Below are 24,716 nucleotides of genomic sequence, written 5' to 3'. Positions count from 1 at the left end.
GTACACTTTATTCATATGGAGCCCAAAATCTACCTCTCTTTTTCTTCCAGTGTTACTGGTTCTGCTTTTGGGGACTAAGGAAAACAAATCTAAACTCTCTTCTGCCACAGCCTTTCAATATTTGAAGATAGCTATTATGACTCCTATTAAGTCTTCTCAGCACCAATTCCTTCAATTACTTCTAAAATAAAGTGAACTCTAACCCAGTGGTCTCAAAACTTTTTTTGTTCAAGCACTCCTATGAGTAAAAATTTGGGGAAGGGCAACACATTCAATTAATATATGTATAATTAGGGACTGTGCCTGTGATTTCATTGCCATGAACTATCAAATGAGGAAATTCCATATGACAATGTGGATCACACCTTCTCTGAAACTTATAATCTTAAGGAGGCTATCTAAAGTACTGAGAGCTTAAGTGACCTGCCATGAGTCAAAAGGCCAGTACATGTCAGAGAAATAAACAGAACCCAGGGCTTTCATACTCCAAGGTCAGCTCTCTATCCATTAGACCATTATCCACATTACCTCTATTACCTCTGTACTAATATATTATGTACTTTAAAATTATTAGAAAACTTATTAACAATAGTAATAAATATGAAATATTTGTAAATTCCATTTTTATTTACTTATTATAACTTATTAATAATATTTTGGTGAGACCAATGCAATTAAGTATGTTTCATTATTTTTTTTAAATTGTGGTTTAACATTTTGTGATATGATTGGAAGTCTGGTTCTAAGTTCAGTTACTGAGTTTCAGTGGTTGTCATCATGGCTTACAAATATACCTCCCAAAGGTCTTTAAATCTAGATGGAAGGATAGTACTTGATACATTTACTGAATCAGGATATTCATTTTTAAATCCCACCCACCATATACTGGGGGGTATGGGTTGTTCAGGAGGACTAGAATCTCTGGTATGAGCTCTTGCTGAACCCCTTTCAAAGGGTTGCTCACCCACCTTTGGTGTACACCTGATTCACCACCTATGGCTCCAAGAAGCTGCAGCATACACAGTGGCCATACCCCAGTAAACCATCTAGGCAGACAGGCTAAACCAGGTTGAGAGTTAAATGATAGACCTCAAAACTGTTGGTGAGTTAGGAAAATGTGTCCTCCAAGCATGTGAAGATTTTCCCCAGTGGAATGGACAGATGATAACAATTTGTGCCAATGGCCATGAAGGCAGCTGAAGCAGGTGTTATGGAGCACTTGGAGCCTGGTCAGGCCTTAAAGACTCCAAGGTCTTCCACGGTATCATGGGCCATCATCAATCATCTTGACTTTTCTCTTGCCACTGGCCTTTGGTAACTTTGGAAGAGAGAGTGAGGCTGACAACTTTGTGCAACTCTGCCTCACTTAAATCCAATTCACACAAGTCAAGTTATCACCCCATGATGTCATTGTTCTCTTCAAAAATGAAAAACAAACAACAAGCAAATTCCCATCTTCCTTTATGTCAATTGTTTTTACAAACTAATTGGAAGGTGTTACATTTTTCTAAGTATAGCAATGGGTTCAAAACCTCTGAAATCCTTGGGGTGGTGGGGATTTTAAACAAATTAGAAAATATTTCCAGGTCTTAAACATGAAAAATTATGGAACTTGTTTAAAAAAAAAACCTAACATTTTCAGCAACAAAAGTAGGCAATGATGAAAACAGTTTCCAGATAAGCTTTTTTCAAAATGCTCTCCATACGTAATGAATTTCTTTCAAAAATCAGCTTTCTCATTTGTTGTTATTGTTAAAATGTCACCTTCACACTAAAAGGACAGATTAAGTATGTAGATGTGTGGAACAAAATGTCACTCCTCATCTGTAAAGAATGCATTTTTTAAGGGTCTTGTTTTTATACAGATAAATCACATCAGTGACAACCTGGGGCACTTTGGGCACTTCTGGCTTCCCCTTCTTTGCTGCAAAGGCCTGCCTTTTGGGATGCAGTGAATGCCAGAAACGTTGCTATCTCTAAAACCACAGAATCTTTTTTATTCTAATTAATACATTGTTGTTCCATTAGCAGCTACACTTAAACAGTAAAACAATAAAACACTGTTCTTACTAAAAAAAAAAAAGTCATTTACCATTGAGAATATTTCCATGCTAGAATCTTTTCTTTAATGGCTCACAAAAAAGGTATTTCTTCATACAGTTCATTGTTGAGACAAAATCTAGCAAATACCATAAGGTGAAATATGTTAGAAACATCTGTACTTTCATCCAACTGTACAGCAAGCCTCCCACACAATGTAAATTGTTGGAAAACACTTTTCTTAAAATCTTCAGGAATGTTTTTTAATGTGTCTTCCAACAGTATTTCTGACAAAGGAATACATTTTAGTCTATCACCCTACTGTTTTCAATATATTATTTTGGTTGTTTTTACTTCAGCAGAAACAAGTTTTTCTTCAGTGGCGTACAGTTTTTTGTCTTGCACTATTAAGAAACCTAAAAAGAGGCTTTTAACAGTTATCTTTAGGTTAATGAAATTTTGTAAAACACTAGATTGAGTAACGTCTTTAGACATCACTGAAAAATTAGAGATCTTTTGTCATGGTCTGAATGGTTGATTTTTAAATGTGTTTCTAATTATGATGGCTGGACACTATCAGTAGCCAATATCTCAAAGAACAATAATACTACTATTTATAATAGCTAACATTTAACCCTTTAAGGTTTGCAAAGTGCTTTACATATATTACCTCATTTCATCTGCACAACAATCCAGCAAGGCAAGAGCTACTTATTATCCCATTTTATGAATAAGGACTAAGTGGAACCCATTTCAATCAAGAAGGGCCTGGATATTCCTATGTGGTGACACTCCTAAGTTCCTAGGACAGACATGACCTGTGTATTTTTGTATTTGGTATGAATCACAGAATAATAGCTAGAAGGAACCTCTGAAGTCATCTAACAGGTCAAGCCAGACTCTAACGTCATTTTCTCTTTTGATGGGTCCCAGTAGATCAGGGGAATGCTGAAGGTACAATTTATCCGTATTTTGGCAAATCATTTGAAAAAGTCTCTGATGCTACTTGGGGAACAGAAAGAGGAAAGAAAGAGATAAGGGTTGGATGAGGGTACAATCAGGTTGATTCAAAACTAGATAAATGGCCAGACCCAAAGAATAAGCATTAGTAGTTCCTGAAACTTGTAAAGAAGTCTCTGATTAAGTGCAACTTAACCTGGCACTGAGCTGATTAACATTTTTATCTATAACATGGATAAAATCTGCAGATGTCACAAACCAGGAAGAGAAAGCTTTTACGACAGCCAGGATTTTAAAAGATCAACAGACTAGATTATAAGGCCAAATCTAGCATGGTAAAATTTAACAGAAATAAATGGAAAGTCTTGCACTTGGATTCTTAAAAAAAAATCTACTTCGCAATTTCAGGATAGGAAAGGGATGATTGGAAGCTAACTGAAAAAATGACCTTTCGGTTTTAGTGTACTGCAAACTCAATACATGGCAGCAAGGGGATATGGCAGTTCACAAAAAGAGAATGTAATTTAAGGAAGAGAGTTAGTGTCCAGGAATACATAGGTGAGAGGCCCACTATGCTCTACACTGCTCAGACCACATCTCAAGTACTATGTTTATTTAGTCCGGGTGACATATTTTAATAAGAATATTGATAAACTGGAGAATATGCATACTGCAGCAATAAGGATGGTGAAGGGTCCTGAGATTATTCCATAACCTTCATGGATTAAATCATGTGAAGATGATTAACCTGGAGAAGAGATGGGGAAGGGAGACCTGAAAGCTATCTTCACATATTTTCAAGAATCTGAAAGACTGCTATTTAAAGGAGGGTACAGATTTGTTCTGCTTGTCCCAAAGAACAGAACTAGGAGAAACAGATGGCAGTGTCAAAGAGGCAAATTTGGACTTGTAAGGAAAAACTTCCAAAAATTAGAACTATCCCAAAGTAGAATGGGCTGCCTCATAAAGTAGTTGGTTCCCCTTCACTGGGGAGCTTTAGGCAAAGGCTGGATGGCCACTTCTTGAGGCTATTGTAGAGGGGATACTTACTCTGGTACAAGTTGGTCCAAACGGATTCTGAGATCCTTCTCGATTCTCAGATTCTGATACTGTGATTTAGTTTCTCTCACACCACTTCCATCCCAATAGATCATGGATTCTATCTAATTCCTTTGACGACTTGACACCTAGCCTCTATTTGATAACTGTTTCCATTTTTCCAATTAATTTGATATATAATAATGATTTTTGGTCTGGGACTAAAATGAAATTTGTCTTTCTTTTCCACTCAACCACTTACCATCTTCCCAATCCCTTAATCACGGCATTCATCCAAGAGTATTTCTTTCATTCTCTACTCTTCTCCACCATTTTCTTTGGCCATCTCATTCCTTTCAATGTTTCAGCTACTACCTCTATGAAGTTAATTCCTGATGCTGATAAAGTGGGGCAGTGGATAGAGACTGACACCTTGAGTTAAGAAGGCCAAATCTAGTCTCAGACATTTACTACCTGTGTGATGCTGGACAAGTTAATTATCCTCTGTCTGCCTCAGTTTCCTCATCTGTAAAATAGGGATAAGCACACCTACTTCCCAGAGCTATGAAGATAAAATGAGATACGTATTAAGTGTTATGTAAACCTTAAAGCACTATATAAATTCTGGCTATGATTTAATTACCATCTATGTCTCCAGCCCTTACCTCTCATACGAGATTTTTAACTTCAGCTTCCTATCAAAGATTCCCATTTGGATTACCCACTAGCACCTCAAGCTCAACATTTCCAAAGCTAACCTTATTACCTCCCCCTTAAAACCTCCTCCTTGATCTGATTTCACTATTTCTGGTACCACAATTCAAGCAGTTTCCCACATGATTACTCTTGGTGTTATCTTTAACATTTCCCTTCTCTTACCACTCTAATTAGTTGTGTAGCCTACATGATCAAGAAGGCCTGGAATTAAAAAGGAAGGGGAAAGGAGAAAACAGCCCAAATATACTAAGCCTGATAGCACAGAGAAAAGCTGGTACAACTTAGGAAGCATAGCAGTAAAGACTAATTTCAAAGGAAATACTATCCAGGAAGAAAGTTAGTAATAAAATCCCTGTCCATTCAGAGATCTATAAACAAAAAGCACAAAATACAAGTATTAGGCATCACAGACTATAGGTAATGAGAGTAAGAGACAAATCTGATCTCACAGGTATACTGAGCATTGGAGAGATAGAACTCATGACTGGAATATGACTCTGAAAGGACATATGTTATTCAACAAGAAGAGAATAGATTAAAAAGGGGCAGTGGAACAGTATTATATTTTTAAAATATATACTCGTGAGGAAATCCAGAAACTTCAGAGAAGAAACATGGAAGAGTGCACTTGGGTCTGAATCAATGGAGGAGCAAGAGAAGAGTCTTATTAAAAGCATTCAAGGATGAAGCTGGAAGGAAAGCAGGTAGACAAAAATGGAAGGGGAAAAAAAGGCTTATAAAGGGTTCTTTTCACCATCAAGGACACCAGAGCAACTACATTTGGCTTTTATCATGATAGCCCTAGATAAACTTAGAGAGAAAATAGAAATGGCACTGAAGAAAACAAATATAGGAAAAGCAGTTGGATTGGATAAAGAATATAAATAGAGGAGGTCCATGCTGGAGATGACATAATTTAAAGGCAATAAGAAAACGATTCTCAACGTATCTGAAGGAGAAGATACTGAAAGCACAGAAAAAAAAAATCTGATTTTGTACTGCTAAAACAAATAAGTAAGAAAACATCAATAGATGTTGACCCATCTATGTCCATCAGTATAAAGTTTTTAAAAGAATAATCTACACGTGAAAAAAGGGCATCTTCTATAAGAGCATTAGAAGGGAACAAGAAGGCTTTAATAAGGGATATTCCACAGGAGACTCATCATAACAATTGACTTAAAGACACAGAAAATACAAGATCTTACTGAAATTACTGTTTACTATTTTTTTAAAAACACCTAATTTAGTAGAGCAAAATACTATCTTAAAGGTTCCTCCCACAAGGATGGATGTTAAAATTATATACAACTCCCTGAAATAAATAACAGAAGATATGCTTGTTCAATTATCCTTTGATCATTAATATTAAGTGAAGAATAAAAGAGATATATGCTCCCTAAATTCACCACTGTCACACAGGAGATCCAACACAGCGTCTAATGACATTGTAGTTATTATATCAAGCCCTGGAAAACTGCAGGGCCTCCCAATTGAGATCCACTTGGCCTAAGAACCCACGTGAGGAAAAAACAAGTGGATAAAGAATATCTGCTGCCCAGACTATGATGGGCAATCTGAAGGACAACCCATAGAGATTTTCCAACTATATGTCTTGGACAAATAGTGTAAATGGACAATGACTTGGGCCAATTATTGAAGAGGAGGAAAGAAGAAACCTAGATTACCTTTGGGAAACTGAATTTAAACAAAAACAAACAAGCATGAGATTCTCCTTGAAACTAAGGCTCATCTTTTTAACACCAATATTACATGAGTGTTATATAGCTGTGAGTAATGGAAGATAAGACTGAAGAAATGAAATGTAAAATAATCACTCAAAGGGCACAGAAGAGGCACAGGAAAGGTGTGACTAGGTTGCAGCACATCACAAAGAATTATGAAGGAAAAGAGCGTAAAGGTCATCATCAAAGAAACATGAGCAAAAAAGACAATGAGCTAGTGGCCTAACAAGTGAGGCTCATGCATTTCACTAGTACTTTTGCCCTCGACACATTGGATGGAGTTTCTGTGGCACATTTATGGGAGGACATGGATAAGAGTCACATATGATGGGCACGTAGGAATGGGCAGACTATGATCCATTGTCACTAGAGGAAATAACCATATTGTTAAAATCACACATCCTTTCGGAGGGTTCAGAGAAAGGACAAGTAGAGCCCAAAGGTGTAATGTCTTGCAGGGGAAGTCAACCCCAGAGGGATGAGAAGCTTCCTGTGACTAATTTCTGGAGACAGAAGCAGAATTTATGTAATAGGGGAAAAAGGCAGAGCTGCCTAAAGAGAATGGTAAATGTACAGAGAATTAATTAATCAACCTAGATTTTTTAAAGACATTTGCAGAAGATGGAAAGGAGCAAGCAACTGAGAATAAATATGAAAGAGAAGCATAGTCCTGTAAGAATAGCATCAAAAGCTCAGAATGAACTGAGGCTGGTGATGAATATTTAAGCATAACACAAAGAAGACACAAAGAAGAAATAAAATGATAATATATAGTGAGAAGGCTGAATTGTTTAACTGTATTTTGCTTTTAGGGCAGCTAGGTGGTGCAGTGGATAGCTAGGTCTGGAGACAGGAAGACCTGAGTTTAAATTGGATCTCAAACACAAGCTGTGTGACCCTAAGTCACTTAACCGTTTGCCTCAGTTTCCTCATCTGTAAAATAAACTGGAGAAGCAAAGGGCAAACCACTCCGGTATCTCTGTGAAGAAAATCCCAAATAGGTTTATGAAGAGTCAGATACAACTCAACAACAACAACAAAAAAAAACAGTTTACAAAGTCCATTCTCATCTTATCATGTGGATGGGAGGATTCATCTTAAATTTTCTCCAGCATATTTATTTCTTAAATAATTTTATGATATAGATGGGAACTACAATCATTCATCCTCATTTCCCAAAGCACAACAAAGAAAAATGGTTTGTAAAGAAATCATAATTCAAGAGTTGGTAGAAACTGAAATGGAAACCTGATCACCAAGCCCAGCTCTCAATTCAATGAAGTACGAAGTAATAGATCACCCCTACTTATCACCGCGTATAATAATCATAAGATAAAAGAATTAACTTTATATATAATCTTACCATAATTTTATATTAATTTTAATTGTTTTTTAAAGACCTGCTCCTGTTCTATTTCCTAAAAGTTATACTCGATTAAATGAGATAATTGTGAAGTGTTTAGTTATCACCGTGAGTGACATATAAGTAAGCCTTACACAAATGTCAGCTATTATTGTTATTATCGATTATTGAGTGGTTTTTAAAAATTTATCGTATTTGGCAAGGTAACCTGTGATTTTAACCACAAAGAACTGATCCTTGTTTTTTTTTCTTTTTTACAGCTCAGTCCCACCCTTATCAAAGGCTACCAAACAGCAAAAGTCAATCCACTCCGCCCCACTACACACATACAAACACACACTTTAAAAACAATCACCCGTCATGTATTCATTCGGTCCCTGGGTACGGAAATGGGCACAGGTCTTACAGAGTTGTGCTGCAAAATTCAAAGAGAAAAACGAGGGCTTCTCTCAAAGCCTCATCCGATGAAATGGTGGGATCTCATAAGCTTTTTTGCCTCCGGTTTAAAAAAAACGAAGGCCAGCTATAGTGTGGTGGCGGCTGTTTACCACGGACAAGTTCACTGCCCTCGGCAAACAAATGGCTGCAGTCCCGTCGGGGGCCCCGAGTTCAAGTTCATTCTTGCTGGGGACAAAAACGGGCAAGGTTTGCTTTTCATCTTTTCACACCCACTTTCCGCCGTCCCCGAAAAACTCCGCTCTCCCTTCCCACCAGGGGCCGGGAAACGAAGCCGGGTGGGGAGACGAGGACGGCGGGGAGCGCGACACCTCCGCCTCCTTCCCTCCGGTCCGCTTGAGCCCCAGCCCGGGCCCCAGGGCAGCCTGCGCATCCTCCTCCCGGCCCTCCCCCCTCGCGAGCCCTCTCTCCGCCCACCCTTCCACCTCCCACCCCCGCCTCCCAGAGTGGTAGGTTCCTAAGAGGCCGCCACACAGACCCGAGGGAGGTACCACTCAGAGGAGGCGGGGGGTAATCTCAAACAATGGCGCCCCCTCAGCCTCCCCCCTCCTCCCCGCCACGGAGGGCCTCGCCTCGCCTCCGCCCCCGGCACGCGCCTTCCTCAGGGGACCAGCAGAACTACTGCCCCCGCAAACACCCACCGAGTTCTTCCTCCACCAACCGGGACGACGCCGGCGCCTCCGCTTCCATCTCTCTTTGGTCTCCAGGACGCCGTCGCCCCTGCCGTCTGCTCTTCTGCCACGGTGGAGCCTGAAGCCGGATTCGGGCCAGAGGGTTCCTCCGGCGGGGATGAGGAGAGCCCTCCTCCCCTCCTCCCTCTCACTGGCAACTGAGCATGCCCAGATCAGAAGGCTCGCCGCCACCCGGGAGGAATTCCAGGCCAAAGATTCCGCAGCTCCGGGATTTTCCTGCAGCTGGTTACCGGGGTGGGCAGGGCAGGCTGTGGGATGCGGGGGAGGACCAGAGCATCTCTCCTAGACTGAGACTGGGAAGGGTGGAAGGGGCATACTGGTGAGGCCGGATACAAAAATAGTAACACAGCTTGTGTGCTCTGAGGTCATCCATTGGGGGACTCCCTCGTGGCCCCCCCCCCCAATATAATCCGTCTTACCTACACCCTCCCCTTCATACGGGGTGGTGCTGTGGGAAGGACTGGGCCCAAATTAGCATCACAACAGCTCTGCAATTTATTAGCACTTAAACTTTTTAAAGCTTCATTGTCCCCAATTTATCCCAAAGTTCCTTCCAACTCCCAATCCGGGATCCGTAGACCTTGTGGGAATTGACTTTTCATGGCTACCAGTACAGCACCAAGGTTGTCCATTTGTCCGTTCCTGGCCTTCTTTTCAGATCATTCATTTCTTGGACAAGTCACGCCTTTGACTGGAGCAGGTACCAAAATATATAAGGCCTAGTCCTCAAAGAGCTTACAGTATAGTGATGGTAATTAAAAATGGTTTAAAATGATACTTGGTACTTTTATGCACCTATCATGACATGTCATGGTTATCTGTGGATGTGCTATGTGTCCCTATGAGATCATGCCTTTATGTATCCTCGGATTTGGTGTAGTCTAGGATCATAGGAAACCTTTGACACCTAAACAGGTTTGAAACTGCTCAAATCAACCATAGGGTCAATCAGGCCCACGGAACAGTGAAGCAATTCGTTTAATCAAGTGTATTAGGAAGATGGTTCGTTTGGGGGTGTCGCAGCCTCCCCTGTAGGATATAACTATTAGTAAGACTTTACTAAACATCGGAAGCATTTAATAAAATTTCTTATCTTTACTTTCCAGAATCAGGAATACAACCTTCATATATAATATATATTATCATTATCACTGTATTATATGTGTGTGTGTATATATATATGTATATAATCTGTGACAATGATGAGCACATCTCTCTGTTGTACAAGTTGCTTGGTAAAAGTACAAAGCAAATTGATGGGGGGAATTGTTTCCATGGTTGAATCTGTGTAATTTTGATAGGAGTGGAAGACCTGTGTTATATTCAAAAAGAACCTTTAACCATTGTTGATTAACTAATGTTAGAAAAAAAAAGGCACCGTGTCCCATAGATAGCAACAAAGGTTGATGGTTTATACTGCATTGAACAATTAGTCAGTAAGCATTTATTAAGCACATACAATATTACAGTCACTGAGGATATTTTAAAAAAGGAAAAAAAAAAAAAAAGCCCTGAGGTCTGCCCCATTTCCACTAGCTGCCTTGGTGTGAATACTTTCTCCCCTCCCCCTTTCATGATTTTGTTGTGGTCTATGGGTCTTGGGAACACTGAAATGAAGGGCAAAGGGCAAGGGTCTGCCTCAAAAGAATTCGACCACTCAAACCCTCTTTCAGTCCAAGTAGTGAGTTTATTAAAACACCAGTTGGGGTGGGTAAGATTGTGAGTCTGTGCTATTTGTGACACCAATACAAGCTAGCCAGATATTAAGAATCTGCGCAATTTAATGAGAATAAAATTGGTACTTTTATATAGTAAGACTGTGGGAAGATGGGGATGAGATTAAGGAGTGGCAAGTAGCCTGGGGTGGGGCCATGTGCAGACCAAGGAGAGAGCCCCAGTGAAAGGGCAGCTAAAAGGATTATTGACTGGGATGGGCCAGGTGCCACAGAGATCTGGGTTCAGGGGCTTTGGGGTCCAGGTCCCAAAGACATGGTCTTTTCCTTTTAGGGGTCCAGATCCCATCCCCATCGATTCCTTTTGTATTTTGTCTTCCTTGAGAGTAGGGACTGTCTTGTTTTCTTATTTTTAGATCCCCATCACTTAGCATAGTGCCTGGCACAAGCTTAATAAATGCTCTATGAATCTGTCTCTCTAGCTGCATTACAAGTCCCAAAGTCCAGTGGAATGGGTCTCTCTCTTTTATTGGTGGAGATCAATGTGCTGCACCTGTGTGAGGAGTGAGGCGTGAGGTGGAGTTGTGGAGAAAGGGAAAGAAAAGAGCTCCTATCTCTTCAATCTCTTCAGTCTCTGCAGTCATTTTGGGTGCTTCTGTCTGCCAGCTTCAAGAGAAAAAATGGGCAATGCCAACTCTGCTTCAGGTTGTTGAAGAGAGAATAAGTCTCTGAGAAGAGGCCAGCATGAGAGTAACTAGCACTCTCCATCCTGTCCATATCCAATTTGCTACTGTTTCCCCTTAGGTGAGATAAAAGACTCTCTCTTGGTTGATCTGAGTTACCCTTCTCCCCAGTGGGAGAGCTCCTTCACTATGTATCGTCTGGTATATATTCTCTTATATATACCTTCTCTGATTTCTGTTTTGCTATAGACTTGGATAAATGGATTTCTTTGCTACTTGGTATGTCTGTTCCTTGTGGAACTGGTATTTGGTGGGAAGGGAATCAAACCTTGAGTATAAAGCTTGAGTCCTCTTTTCCTCGTTGATGAAACAGCAATTAAAAGTTTAGCTTGAACCTGAAAACTACATTCTCTAAACTAATAATGTTTAAGGGAGCAGGTAGCTGTAATTCTAGAACAGTTTCCCTCTCTGAGAAGAACAGTCAGCCTCTGCCCTCCACTTCTGTTTGCTTTCCTGATGGAGAGAATCCCTTCAACAATCCCTTTGGAGAGAGGGGCAGGGTGGGGGTAGGGAGTGGAACAAGGGGCTACAGAAGTCTATTCTGCCTCCCTTTGAGCCATGCAGTATACTTTCTTGCTACATATTGGGGACAGCCTTGCTACATATCTTCTATCAGTAAAAAAGTTCCTACTTTCAAGGAGAATACATTCCAGTGGGGAAAACAACACATAAATAGCTAGGACTAGATACATTAAAAATATCTAGAGAATAAATGGAGGGTTATCTGAAAGGTGAAGCATTAGCAACTGAGGGACCAGGAACTGGGACTAGGGCTGAGTCTTGAAAGAAACCAAGAGGGAGAGAGAGGTGAGAGGGCAGAACATTCCAGGAATGAAAGATCCAGATGCAAAGGCATGGAGACAAGAGATATCGATGATGATGATGATGATGATGATGATGATGATGATGATGATGATGATGATGGTGATAACACAGGATGTGTTGTATTCAAGGACATGCAAGTAGATTTCTGAAGCTGGAGGGAGTTCACAGAGAAGAGTAAAGTGTGGAACAAGAAATATAGGAAGGGGTTGGGTTATGAAGAGCTTGAAATGCCAAGAAGAGGACTTTTACATTTTTATCCCTCCAGAAATCGGGAGCCACAGGAACTCATTGAGCATGGAAGATAACCCAATCATATCTATACTTGAGAAAAATCACCTTGTCAGCTGAATGGAGAAACACATGAAGCAGGGTAACAAGACTTATTACAGCAGTCCAAGTGAGAGGTAATGAATATCCAAACTAGGGTTGTTACTATATGAATGGAGAAAAGGAGATATATGAGAGATGTGAAAATAGCAACAAGATTTAGCAATGGATTGGATTTTTTGAATGAGCAACAAAGAAAAATCAAGGATGACATGCAGTTGAGAGCCTGTGTGTTAGGGAATAGCAAGGAAGCGTGGAGGAAGGGTTTGTGTGGAAAGGTAGTGAGATCTGCTTTGAAAATACTGGGTTAGAGATGTCCAAGAAAAAGTTGGAGATAAGTGACTATCTCAGAAAAGAGGCTAGGGTTGGATATATAAATATGGGAATAATCTGCATAGAGATTATAGTTGAACTCATTGGACTGAAGAAGTCAGCAGAACCTTGGTGATAGTAGGTATGACATGGATAAAGAATAAGCAAAGGAGACAGAGAAGGAAGAGTCAGAGAGACAGGAGAAGCACCAGAAGAGAGTAGTGTCATGAAAATCCAGAGAGGAAGAGAGTATCCAGAGGGATGAGAGGTTCAACAGTGTCACATGCTGGAGAGAGATCAAGAATATCTGGACTGAGGCAAGGCTATTGGATTTGGTAATTAGAAATCATTGGTACCTTTGGAGAAGGCAGTTTTAGTTGAATGGTGAGGCTGGGAAGCAGATTACAGAGAGTTTGGAAGACAGAGGAAAGGAAACAGAAGCACCAAAAAGTTTAGCCACAAAGGGGAGGAGAGATTCAGGATGATAGCTAGTGGGGATGGTCAGATCAAGTGAGGGTTAATTAAGGATAGAGGAGACATGAATATGTTTATAAGCATCAAGGACAAAGCCAGTAGCTAGCAAAAAGCTGAAGAGGGAAAATAGGAAGAATAGTGGGGGCAGTTTGCTGGAAGTGACCTAGAGGAGTTGGTCATAGCAAAGAGGATGGCCACATTTTTATCCAAAACTGGTGTGAAAGAGGAGTCAGATAGTATGAAATGCTGTCTGAATGAGAGGAGAAAGGGAAGCTTTTTTGCAAATGTACTAAATTTTTTAAATGAAGTATTATGTAAGATTTTCAGCTGAGAGGTTGGGTTTAGAGTTAAGAGGTGCTGTGGGAAGCTTGAGAAGAGATGAGAAGGTTTGGAATAGAAATAATAGAATAGTAGAAAATGAGATAGTGAATTGAGTAGTCAAGAATAGAATGTTTGCCTTCTCTATTGAGGGCCCTGTTGAGTTTACACAAATTGAATTTGTAGTGGGCTTAGCATGTTTATATAACTTCTTTCTGCCTTATTCATTAGCATATGAGTAAGAGCAAAGGAGGCAGGTGATGGGAGTAATCTAGGGCTGGGATTTGGTAAGGCATCATTAGTGATGGGACAAGGGAGCAGGGGATTCTAGCATAGAGGAAAATATAAAGTTAAGTTGTTTCACCAAAGAATGCAGATAATTAAGGGAAGGAAGTATAACCCAGATAGGGGTGATAACTCGGAAAAGAACTGAGGGGTGTGGAAGAAATAGAGGTCAGAATGAGAAAGAAGAACAGGGTTAGGGATTGTACAACATAAGGAAATATGGAATGATAAGAAATTGTGACAAAAGGATTTCAGAGATCTCCAACAAGGAAGTAGACCACTTGTGGCTAAAGCAACAAGTATCTATTAAGCTCCCACTATGAGCTACGCTAGACACTGGGGATACAAGTACAAAGAATGAAACAATCCCTGTCCTCCAGGAGCTTACATTCTGATGAAGGAAGAAACAAATACTTATTTAAGCACATACAGCATAAGTATAAGGTGAAAAACAGATATATACAAAGTAATTAAATGCAAGATAGTTTGGGAAGGATGGCATTATCAATTGAGGTGTGGAGGAAGAACAGGAAAGGCTTCAAAGAAACAGATGGCAAAAAATACATTGAATTGGATATGGGTCCTCATGTACAGATCTGGTAGTGGCACTCTTTTGCTCAAAGATCTTCATTCCCTACTGCCTTTCGAATAAAATTCAGATCCCTTTGCCTGGCATTTTAGGCCCTTTCATAATCAAGAAGTACCTTTTCATTATTTTTTCTTATTTACTCCTTTACATGTGTGTGAGACTCTAGCCAAACTGCATTGCCACATCTTCCCCCAAAATGTGCCTTGTGCACTTTCCCATCTCTGTGTCTTTGCTTATTCCCAGAATGATCCTGAACTGTACCCAGCATCCCCTTTATTCTTCTCTTTTTTTATTACGTTCCTAATAATCTCTTACAGTCAATTCAAACATCAACTCCTTAGTGACGTCTTCTTTGATGTTCCCAGATTGTGACAAGAAGTTCTGATACTGTGCATAATGTTATATTTTATCAGGAGGAAGGATATCATGGATGAGCTACTGAGAAGGAACACAGGCACTCAAGGATCACTAGTCAAGCATGTCATTGCTCAGACATATAAAAACATAGAGACACCCAGTCCTTTAGTCCCATGAGCAGTCACAGGCAGTGGTAAAAGTGTACTGTGGGATGTATACCCAGTTAATTGTCCAGAACTCTGGGTCTACGTCCTTCTATCTGATTGCTCTTGCTGCATAGATTCACAGGGACTGGGAGGGATACCTTAGGAGCAGTCAATCAGTGAGTCACTGGACTGCCTCACCTCCCTCTCCCTTATCAACCACAAGGGTGTTGTGATTGGAAAAGGTTGCTAAACTAGTTATTGTTAGGAGAGCCTTACTTTCATTTGCTGTTGTTTTGTTGTTCAGTCCTTTTTTAGTTATGTCATACTCTTCCTGACCCCATTTGAGGTTTTCTTGGCAAAGATACTGTAGTAGTTTGCCATTTCCTTCTCCATGAATATATCTATCTGCTCCCTTAAATATTACTAATCTGAGGGATATAGTTTTAAGGTTCAAGATAAATTCCTGATCACCATTTCCTAATGGGAAAAGGAGGACCCCAGGTTTTATATCCAAGGCTTGACTTACTTCATACCACATGCCAGTTCCACAATGAACACACATAGGAAATAGCAAAGAAATCCATTTATTCAAGTTGATAGTGAAACAATCATAGAAAATATGTACTAGGCAATACAGAATGAAGGAGCTTTCCAATTGATAGCAGGGTAAATCACCTTAATGGAGAGAGTACCAGATTCACCCAAAAGGAAATTTCCCTAATATGTCTCATATAGCAAGCTGAGAATAAGGACATGATCATAGTTCTATATATCAGATTCTTCCCAAAAGCTGTTTCCCTTCAGCAACCTGAAGAGAAGTTGGCATTGCCCATCTTCTTACATGAAACCAAAGAGATCAAAACCCCCAAAAGACTAAAGAGAATATACCTTCTCTCTTCAATCTCTACTCTGCCCCTCACACGGTGGCAGTGCATAGATCTCCATCAAGAAGGAGAGAGTCCTATACCATTTGACTTTAAGATTTGATAAACCAGCTATTGAGTATGTAGGAACTTCTGGTATGTAGGGGAGTCAATAAGTGATCCAATGCAAAGTCACTCTTGGAAGCTAGGCTATAGCAATAGGCCAATCTCCACATATACCTCTCTAAAACACTCATCATATAGTATAATTATTTAGCACTTCAATCGTTTGAGCAAGTATCAAATGACTATTTAGGTACTGGTATACAGTGACAAAAGTGAAAGAATCCCTGCCCTTAAGGAGGTTACATTCTGTCATGTGCACATATATATTGTATGTACATATATAAGTAAATATAGAGTATATGCACAATAAATTCAGAGTATTTAGGGAAGGAAAGGCACTAGGAGCTGAAAGGATCAAGAAGAATGATGAGGATGGTACTTAAGCAAAATTTTGAAGAAAACCAGGAATTCCAAAAGGCAGAGGTAAGAAGGGAAGAGTATGCCAGGCATAGCCTGGATAGCCTGAGCTCAGGCACAAAAGCTGGGAAAGGGAGTGTCATATGAGAAATGAATGGGGAATAGCCAAAAGGCCAACTTGGCTGCATCACAGAGTTCAGGAAGCAGGAATGATCTGTAATAGCTTGGTGGCAGTTTGCGAAAGGCTTTAAATTCCAAAGAGAGGAGTTTTTATTTGATCCTAAGGACGGCAGAGAGCCTTTGTAGTTTTATCCAGTAGGGCAATGACATGGTCAAACTTGTGCTTAAAGAAAATCATTTGTCAGCTATGTGGAAGATGAATCAAGACAGCCCAAGACTAAAGGCAGGAGGACCAATTAGAGCACTGTTACATCATCTCTAGATGAGAAGGCCTGACCTGAGGTAGTGGTCATTGACAAAAGAAAAGGGGTCAGATCCAGGAAAGGTCATAGAGGTAGAACCAGTCAGATTCAGTGGCTGAATGGATTGATGGGATGACAGAGAATGAGAATTTACAAATAATGATGAAGTTGCTTGAGGTGTCTCCAAAATAGGCAGTTTTAAATGTCCAATAAGTAGTTGGTGATGTAGGACTGGAGTTTTTGAAGACTTTCTTGAAGACTAAGGCTGAATATATAAATCTGGAAGTCATCTTCATTGGGATGATACTTAAATCCATGGGAGGAGATTAAGTCAGTAAGTGAGAACGTATAGAGAAAAGGGAAGAGGGCCCCAGACAGAGCTTTGGGGTATACACAAACTTAGGGACTGTAACATTGATGATAAAGAAGCAAAGGAAACTGAGGAGTCAGACAGGTAAGAGGATAGTCAGAAGAAAACAAAATTTTAAAGCAAGAGAAAGTATCTGGAGGGAGCAGGTGGTCAACACTGTCAATGGCTGCCCAGGGGTTTAACAAAAAAAAAGAATTAGACTAGAGAAAAGGTCATCCGATTTGGCAGTTAAGGGATCATTGACAACTTTGGTGTACAGAGGTTTTTTAAAAAAAGGATTAGACTAGAGAAAAGGTCATTAGATTTGGCAATTAAGGGATCACTGACAAGTTTGGAGAGATTATTTCCATTTGAGTGATGACCAGAGTGAAGTGTTTTGCAAAGCCCTTTCCTCTCAATAACCCTGTGAGATAGTGCAAGAATCAATATTCCCATTTTAAAGATTAGGGAACTAAGGCCTGGACAGGTTAAATGTCCCTGTCAGCTCTAAGTCTTGTTAATCCTATCATTTGTCCATGGCCACAGAGACAGTGAGTATCTGTGCTAGGACTGAATCCAGGGAGCCTGATTCCACAAAGAACATGGAAGTAGTAGGGAGATCATGTGTGGATACAAATACCAGGTGTTAAGTCTCATAAAGACAGGTTTACAATTTAGGAGGGAGATAACAACCAATATTCACATAATATAAAGTAGGTCATGATGAGGGCATAAAAAATAGGAGGTGTTATTCAGTGACAAATTTCAGTTCTGTTACTGAAACAGTCAGCTCTCTGAGGCCAGAGAAGATGTATTATTTTATCTGAATATCTCTATGCCAGCACCTGGTTCAGTGGTGGCACAGTGCATAGAGCACTAGACTTGGGGTCAAGAAGACCTGAGTTCAAATTTTACCTCAGACACTAGCTATGTGATTCCAGAAAAATCTCTTAACCTCTGTTTCCTCATCTGTAAAATAGGATTAATAGCTACCTCCCATAGTTGTAAGGATCAAATGAGTTAATACTTGTAAAGCGCTATATAAATACTATTTATAGTAGTAGTAGGTTCTTAGTAAATATTTATTAAATGAATGAATATTGAATGTTGAAGACCTAAAAGGGAATTTAAGTAATCTCATTTTTTACTCTCTACCTTCAGGATGGATCTCTTCCTCCAAATATTTAAAGTGCTACTTTGTACCTCTCTATAGAGAACAAAAAAAGTGTAAAAATGGTAGACTTTGCTGGTCATTCAGGCATAAAGCAAATCATCATTCTCTCTTACCAATTTGGGGATTTATAACTAAGCAGCAACATAAGAAATGCCTCAGGCTTGAAACTAGCATTACATCAGCAAAACTGACCAACATATTAACTGGGTATGGCTGTCTATGTGGTGTTCGATACTTCTGCAATAAAAAAAAGAGGGAGGTGTGTTTTCTCATCTTTTCTTCAGGGCCAGAATTGGTCAACATGTCATTCATTCAGTTCATTTTTTATTCTTTCCATTGACATTGTCTTAGTGTGATTTATAGCATAATAAGATTCCATACGTATCACAGTTTCTTCAGCCATTCCCCAATTGATGGGCATCGACTTTGTTTTCAATTCTTGGCTTCAGCAAGAAGCACCACCACAAATATTTGTGTAACGTTTCTTTGTGTCTTTGACCCTTGCAATGAATCAATCATCAATCAAAAAGCCTGTGTTAAGTGCCTGTTATGTGTCAGACACTGTGCTCTACATCAAAAATACAAATACAAGAAGAAAGAAAAACAGTTCCTGTCCTGAAGAAGCTTGCATTCTAATGGGTGAAGAAAAGAGAGCTGAAGGAGTGGGAGGTTGTGGGGAGGGGGGGTGAAAGTCCCTGGATCAGGAGCATGGTAGAGAAAGTCCCGGGGCAATGAGTCAGCAGTGCTGTCTGGAGAGTATGAAACCCTTGGGGTAGATGCTCAGTATTACGATCTCTGGATCTGCTTGGAGCCGGACCTGAGTCAGGCCAAGCCCTTGGTAGTTTAGGTTTGATATTGGAATGAAATGAGACACTAGTAGGTCATCCAATTATTAAGAGAGAATTAGCTATGGCAAGAGAAGGATATTTAAAAATGATAGGCATTGAAGACTTTTCAAGTTGGTTCAACTGAGCAAATCTCATTTTCATGAGTTCCCCATTGTGATCCACCAGCCAAAAGTCAGCATGCCTGGGAGCTCTTCCTTAATGCTTTGTACTCTGGAGATGAAGCAACATCACCTGTCTGAGCCTCTAGTTCCCCAGAACCAACCAAGTCTCCAGGAATGTCTCAATATCTTTAATGAAAAACTAGCCTGATCTATATGGGAGGAGGAGTTAGGATCCTGCTCCTACCTCAGAGTCAGAGTATAAACTTTCTAGTTATCTTAACATAATTCCAGATTGCTTTCCAAAATTGTTGAACTAATCTACAGCTCAACCAATTAGTGTCTGCTCTTGTCATGCACTTGTCTGATATGGAGATTTTTCATCACCATCAATAATGGTGAATGGCTTTATTTACTAATGGCATTATTTTATCTTTTTGTTTATGTACGAAGTATATTTTGTTGAGTTTTCTAAGGCACAGTACAATAATACTGTAACTCACATTTATAAAGCACTCAAAGGAGTCAGACTACTTTCCTTATAATAATCCTGTTACTTAGGTAGAGCAAGTATTGTTCTCTCCATTTCACACTTAGGTTCAGTGAACAGGGCTAGGAAATTTCAAAGCCAGGATTAGACATTTAAATTCAGTAAGGCAAAGTAAACATTGCCAAGCTGTGATATTATGAATTTGAAAATGCCAGAATAGAGAAGGTACATGATAATTTTTTAAAAGTCACTTTCCTGATCAATGGTTGGTTTCAAGGTTTATGTTTTTATATTTTTATGTTCAGTCATTTCTGCAAGCTAGGGAAGGAATGGTATCTGCACCACAGATCTGGTGACTAGACAAGACTTGGAAGGAAGTGGGTTGCCTCAAAGTCTCTTTATTTAAAACGGTAGTGAGAAACTTTAAAAAAAATACCAACATTTTAAAGGTGGAAAAATTGGGGGCCACAGGCATGGTCTTGTAGGAATGAGAAGAATTTCTCATTCCCTTTATCATTAACCTACCAAATGCAAATGAGTGTCTAAAGCTGACTTTTAAATTAGGGAAATACATATCTTTGGTATTTAAATTTTGTATATTAAACTTTTAGAAAGACAACAATAACTTACATTTATATAACGCTTTAAAATTACAAAACACTAAATTTATATTCATTACCTTGTTTGTTCACTGTAGCAACTCTGAGAGGAAGGTACCTCAAAATGTATACTTGCTGTGTCTACACATAGCTCAACCTTTTACTCCTTAGTCTGTGGTCTTTGTGAGTAACTGTGGCCAAAAAAAAAAAAATCTAGGAATCAACCTGGTGGTGAGAAGCCTCTACCAACTTAGCGAGACTGGTCTTTGATTAAATAGCATGCATTCTCAAATATTTTCCATCTTGGTAGGATTTACAGGGCCTATACTCTGTTGACATTACCTATGAGAGGTCAAAGTCATCTCCACGCTACACAGAATGAGTTGGAAGGGACCTTGGTGGTCATCTAATCTAACTCATACCAGCAAGGAATTCCCAATTATAACATGCCTGACAAATGGTTCATATATATATAGGCTCAGCTTGAAGACCTCAAATGAGGGGGGAAACCCCACCATCTCTGGAGGTAGCTATAACATTTAGATTTTCCCTTTCATCAAAACTAAATGTGTCTTCCTCTTGGCTCTACTATATGGACGGAATATGAGGATCAGCCTAGCTTTAGGGGAGGGTGATGGAGGTAGTCTAAGTATTATTTGTCCCATTTTATAGGTGGTCAAACTGATGCCCAGAGAGGTTCAGTTCCTTGCTCAAGGGAACACAATTAGTAGAGACTGGACTCAAATCCAGGTTTTCTGATTCCAAATCCAATTTTCTTTCCACTATATCATAATGTGTCTCTAGCTTCATAAAGTGTATTCAATTTAGACTATAATCTACCTTAAATGTGTATATAATATTACATATGTAATATATATATCCTAAGAAAACCTGCTTATAAGTATACACTCCCTCCCCAAGTTAATTATTCCTTTTGGAGATAAATATATGCCTGTAAACTTTAACACCTTTAATGAATGATGAAAACACTGAGCTGCTCACCTTCTGTACTATTCCAATGATTTAAAGGAATGCGGATGCTGTCAGAAATACCATTATTTGTTTCCATTTTAAGCATAATGTAAAGCTTAAACACCAACCCAAAAGGAAATAATTTGTTTTTGCTTTTCCATCCTGATGAAACTGTTATGTTTCCAAAAGCACAAATTGTGTTTTCTCTTGGCCACCAAGGAGTAATGATACACAACAAAGATCAGAATCATTCAGTATTCTATCTTCCAATTTTAGACCTCCATTAAGGTCTGATTATGAGGCTTCCTCTGATGGGCTGTCAACATGAGCTTTTGTGTAGCCTGCCTTTCATCACAGGACAGATCCAAGGGGTATTCACAGCCTACTTGCAATAAATGGATTACCACGAGTAATGCTGTGCAGGAAGAATCCTGAATTCTTTGATACTTGGATCACTTACCATAGAGATTCAAGGAACTTGTTCACCATACATTCAGTAGGTCTGTTAAATAATAACAGAAGCACTGGGGAGGGAAAAGAACTTTCCCTCAGGTTGAAGATTTGCCTAGCAGATGCAAGTTCCCAGTGGGCCTCATTAGAAAAAAAACCAAAACCAAAAAAAATAGGCCAAATGGTAGAAGAAAGGAGGAGGAGGAGTAGAAATTAGAAACCCTCTGCCCAAATGGTGGGACAAATGTGGGAGCCTTACTCTGACCCTCATTCAGAAAAGATTTGAATCTAAGAAGTTTCCAACAGAGAGCAGTACTGCTTTAAAAGCTAAGAGCTCCGGCCTTTTTTATTTCTAGCTAATCACTAGAACCTATTGGACTAGTTGCTTCTATTTATCTGTGCTTCACTGTTTTCCAGTCCATTTGTTTATTCAGTGATAATAACAGCTAATCACCAAACAATTAGGTCTCTCATTCTTTATCTGATTTTGCAATTAAGACTGTCTGATATCTGAAGCTAGTTATCTCAATGGATGCACAAATTTTATCAACTGAATTAGATCGATCTCACCGATTGCTCAGAGATTCTCCATACAAACCTGGCCTGACTCCTGATCTAGTTAGCTGTCTACCAAATTCTAAGTCTTTTTGTTTAAAGAGTTGTTTTGTCTACAGAATTTGAGCCCCACCTCTCCTTTACAAATTTTAAATCTTACTTTTTAAAGAACCCTAAATACCCAGATCACTTATTTTTCTCAGCCACTGAAGGTTAGTGATCAAGCTTAGCTATTAATTTTTTGGCTTATTTAAATTTTAAGAACCAAAAACCCGATCCCAGAATACAGCCTTTCTCCAGGGATAAAGTTTGCTGGACTCTACATTATTTCAGGCAACAGTCTAGGAGGTCAGCCCAATGGAGACAGAGAGACCTCTTCTTCCCTTCACCCTAGGATGACAGGTTGTTAGTGATCTCTTGAGATTGATCTAAGTAAATTGCTTCCTTTTTGTGCTAAATTATGTCCTTTAATGTCTTGAAGAGAGGTGATGTAGCTAGCTTCCAATCTAATTCCTTTATACAAAGCATGAAAAGAAAAATGAAATCTCTATGACTGTACCCAGAGCTAGGCTGAATGCCATGTGGTTATAGCTAAAGAATCATGGAAATTCAGATAAGACAGATCTCAGGCATTGTAACCTAAGGTGACAAAAGAAGCTGTTACTTCCAGTGGATTAACTCCTGGGAGGGCAGTTTTTGGAAATTAATGCCTTGAATAATGTTTGCACATGTTTTGCTGCTACACTATATAATCTTTTGTAGACATCTCATTTTATTGATAAGACTGAATCATTGAATACTGAGGTGTTCCCTAAACAGGGCTTGCCAAAAGGCTGTTGAGAAGGGGAAAGAAGGCACACTCTTTTTTTTTCTCCCCAATGATTTGCAATCCCATTCTAATCCTCCATCCCCCACAGTTACCATAAGCCTTAATTTAAGGGAAATCTAGCGTACAGTCTTGTTAGAAAAATAGAGATTGTTGCTCAATATGTAGCTCAACCAGGTAGAAAGTGATTCAATGTAATCTCAATTAAGATTCAGTAATCTCAATAAAGAATATCCTGCAGACGAATTTTGTCTGGCATTTTGTATCTACTGATCCAGATCTGCAAAGGAAATAAGTTTCTTCTATGAGGTTTACAGAGGGGGTAATCAAAAGTTTCCCCCAGAAACCTCTTGATTGCTTGATAAACAGAAGAGATTGTGTGCAGTGATATTTAAGCCAGAAGATGGCAGGAGAGCATCTGCTGTAATTTCTCTGTATTATGGTTACATAGCTACATTGAAAGATTTGCAAAATGAGCATGCCAAGTGGAACAAGTTGCACTTAAAGACATCAGTTGTCAAAAAAAACCAATGCAGGCATTAAGAGGCTTTCAAGGCATGTCCTCAGGGAGGAATTCTTCATCTCACACAAAGAATCTTGGGGTGGGAAAGGTTTCAGAGGTCACCTAGTCAAACTGTACCTCAATAGGAATGTCTTTAACATCTTACATTAGAGGCCACCCAGCCTTTCCTGTATCCCCCTTTTCCTCCTCATCCTTTTCCTTTCTTCCTCCTTTCTCCCTCCTTTCCCTACATTGGCATCATAAAGCTTGGATATCCCCAGTCTCAATATCCTCTCTCTGGGCATCACTATCACATTCACCCTCCTGGCATGACTGCAGAAGACCATCATAGAAGCAATAGCACTGTCCTCGTCCAAAAGTTAACATGAATCCCAGATAAGGATGGCATTTCCCACTGACATGGTTTATGGGACCTCGGAGCTAGAAGAGACCTTAGAGGTAATCTGTCACAACCTTATCATTTTATGAATGAGGAAACCGAGGCCCAAGAGGTGAAATTATTTGTCCAAAATGACAAAGGTGTTAGAGACAGCCCTATAAGTATATAAATACTACAGGCAGTATATAAGTACTACAGGAGTCTGATGCTAGAATTAGAAAGATGTTGATGAAAGTCTTTTCTCTGAGACAAACTGACCACATGGTCTTGGGCAAGTCAGTTAACTTCTCAGTGATCCAATTCCCTAAGTTACAGGTAGGTTGACAATCTGTATTAGTAGAATGAGTTTCCATAATGGGAGTCCCTGCATTTATGAAATGATTGATCTAGACCAAAGATCGCTCTCCCTCTCTCTCTCTCTCTCTCTCTGTCTCTCCCCCGATATATATATATATATATATTATATATATATATATAAAATATATACATACATATATATATAGATGTGTACATGTATGCATGCAAGCATAATTGCACATTTTTTTTATCTGAACCTATGACGTGGCTAGAAACTCCTACTAAGGGGTAAAGTGAATTACCTAGGATGTGTAAGAGGCAAGACTTG

At 39.5% G+C, this 24,716-nt stretch overlaps 1 protein-coding gene across 1 annotated transcript in view; it reads right to left on the bottom strand.

The window, feature by feature from the left end:
• SLC36A4 (solute carrier family 36 member 4) overlaps window positions 1-9,150 on the bottom strand; it is a 79,119-nt gene extending 69,969 nt beyond the window's left edge. The window contains exon 1 of the mRNA XM_036745039.1: window positions 8,961-9,150. Coding sequence (XP_036600934.1) covers window positions 8,961-9,009 — 49 coding nt within the window. The 5' untranslated portion in view covers window positions 9,010-9,150. The remainder of the gene's footprint in view (window positions 1-8,960) is intronic.
• Between the last annotated feature and the right edge of the window lie 15,566 nt (window positions 9,151-24,716).

Source organism: Trichosurus vulpecula, chromosome 2, assembly GCF_011100635.1.
Source record: "Trichosurus vulpecula isolate mTriVul1 chromosome 2, mTriVul1.pri, whole genome shotgun sequence".
NCBI lineage: Eukaryota > Metazoa > Chordata > Mammalia > Diprotodontia > Phalangeridae > Trichosurus > Trichosurus vulpecula.
This window is presented reverse-complemented; position numbering and strand designations above follow the sequence as displayed.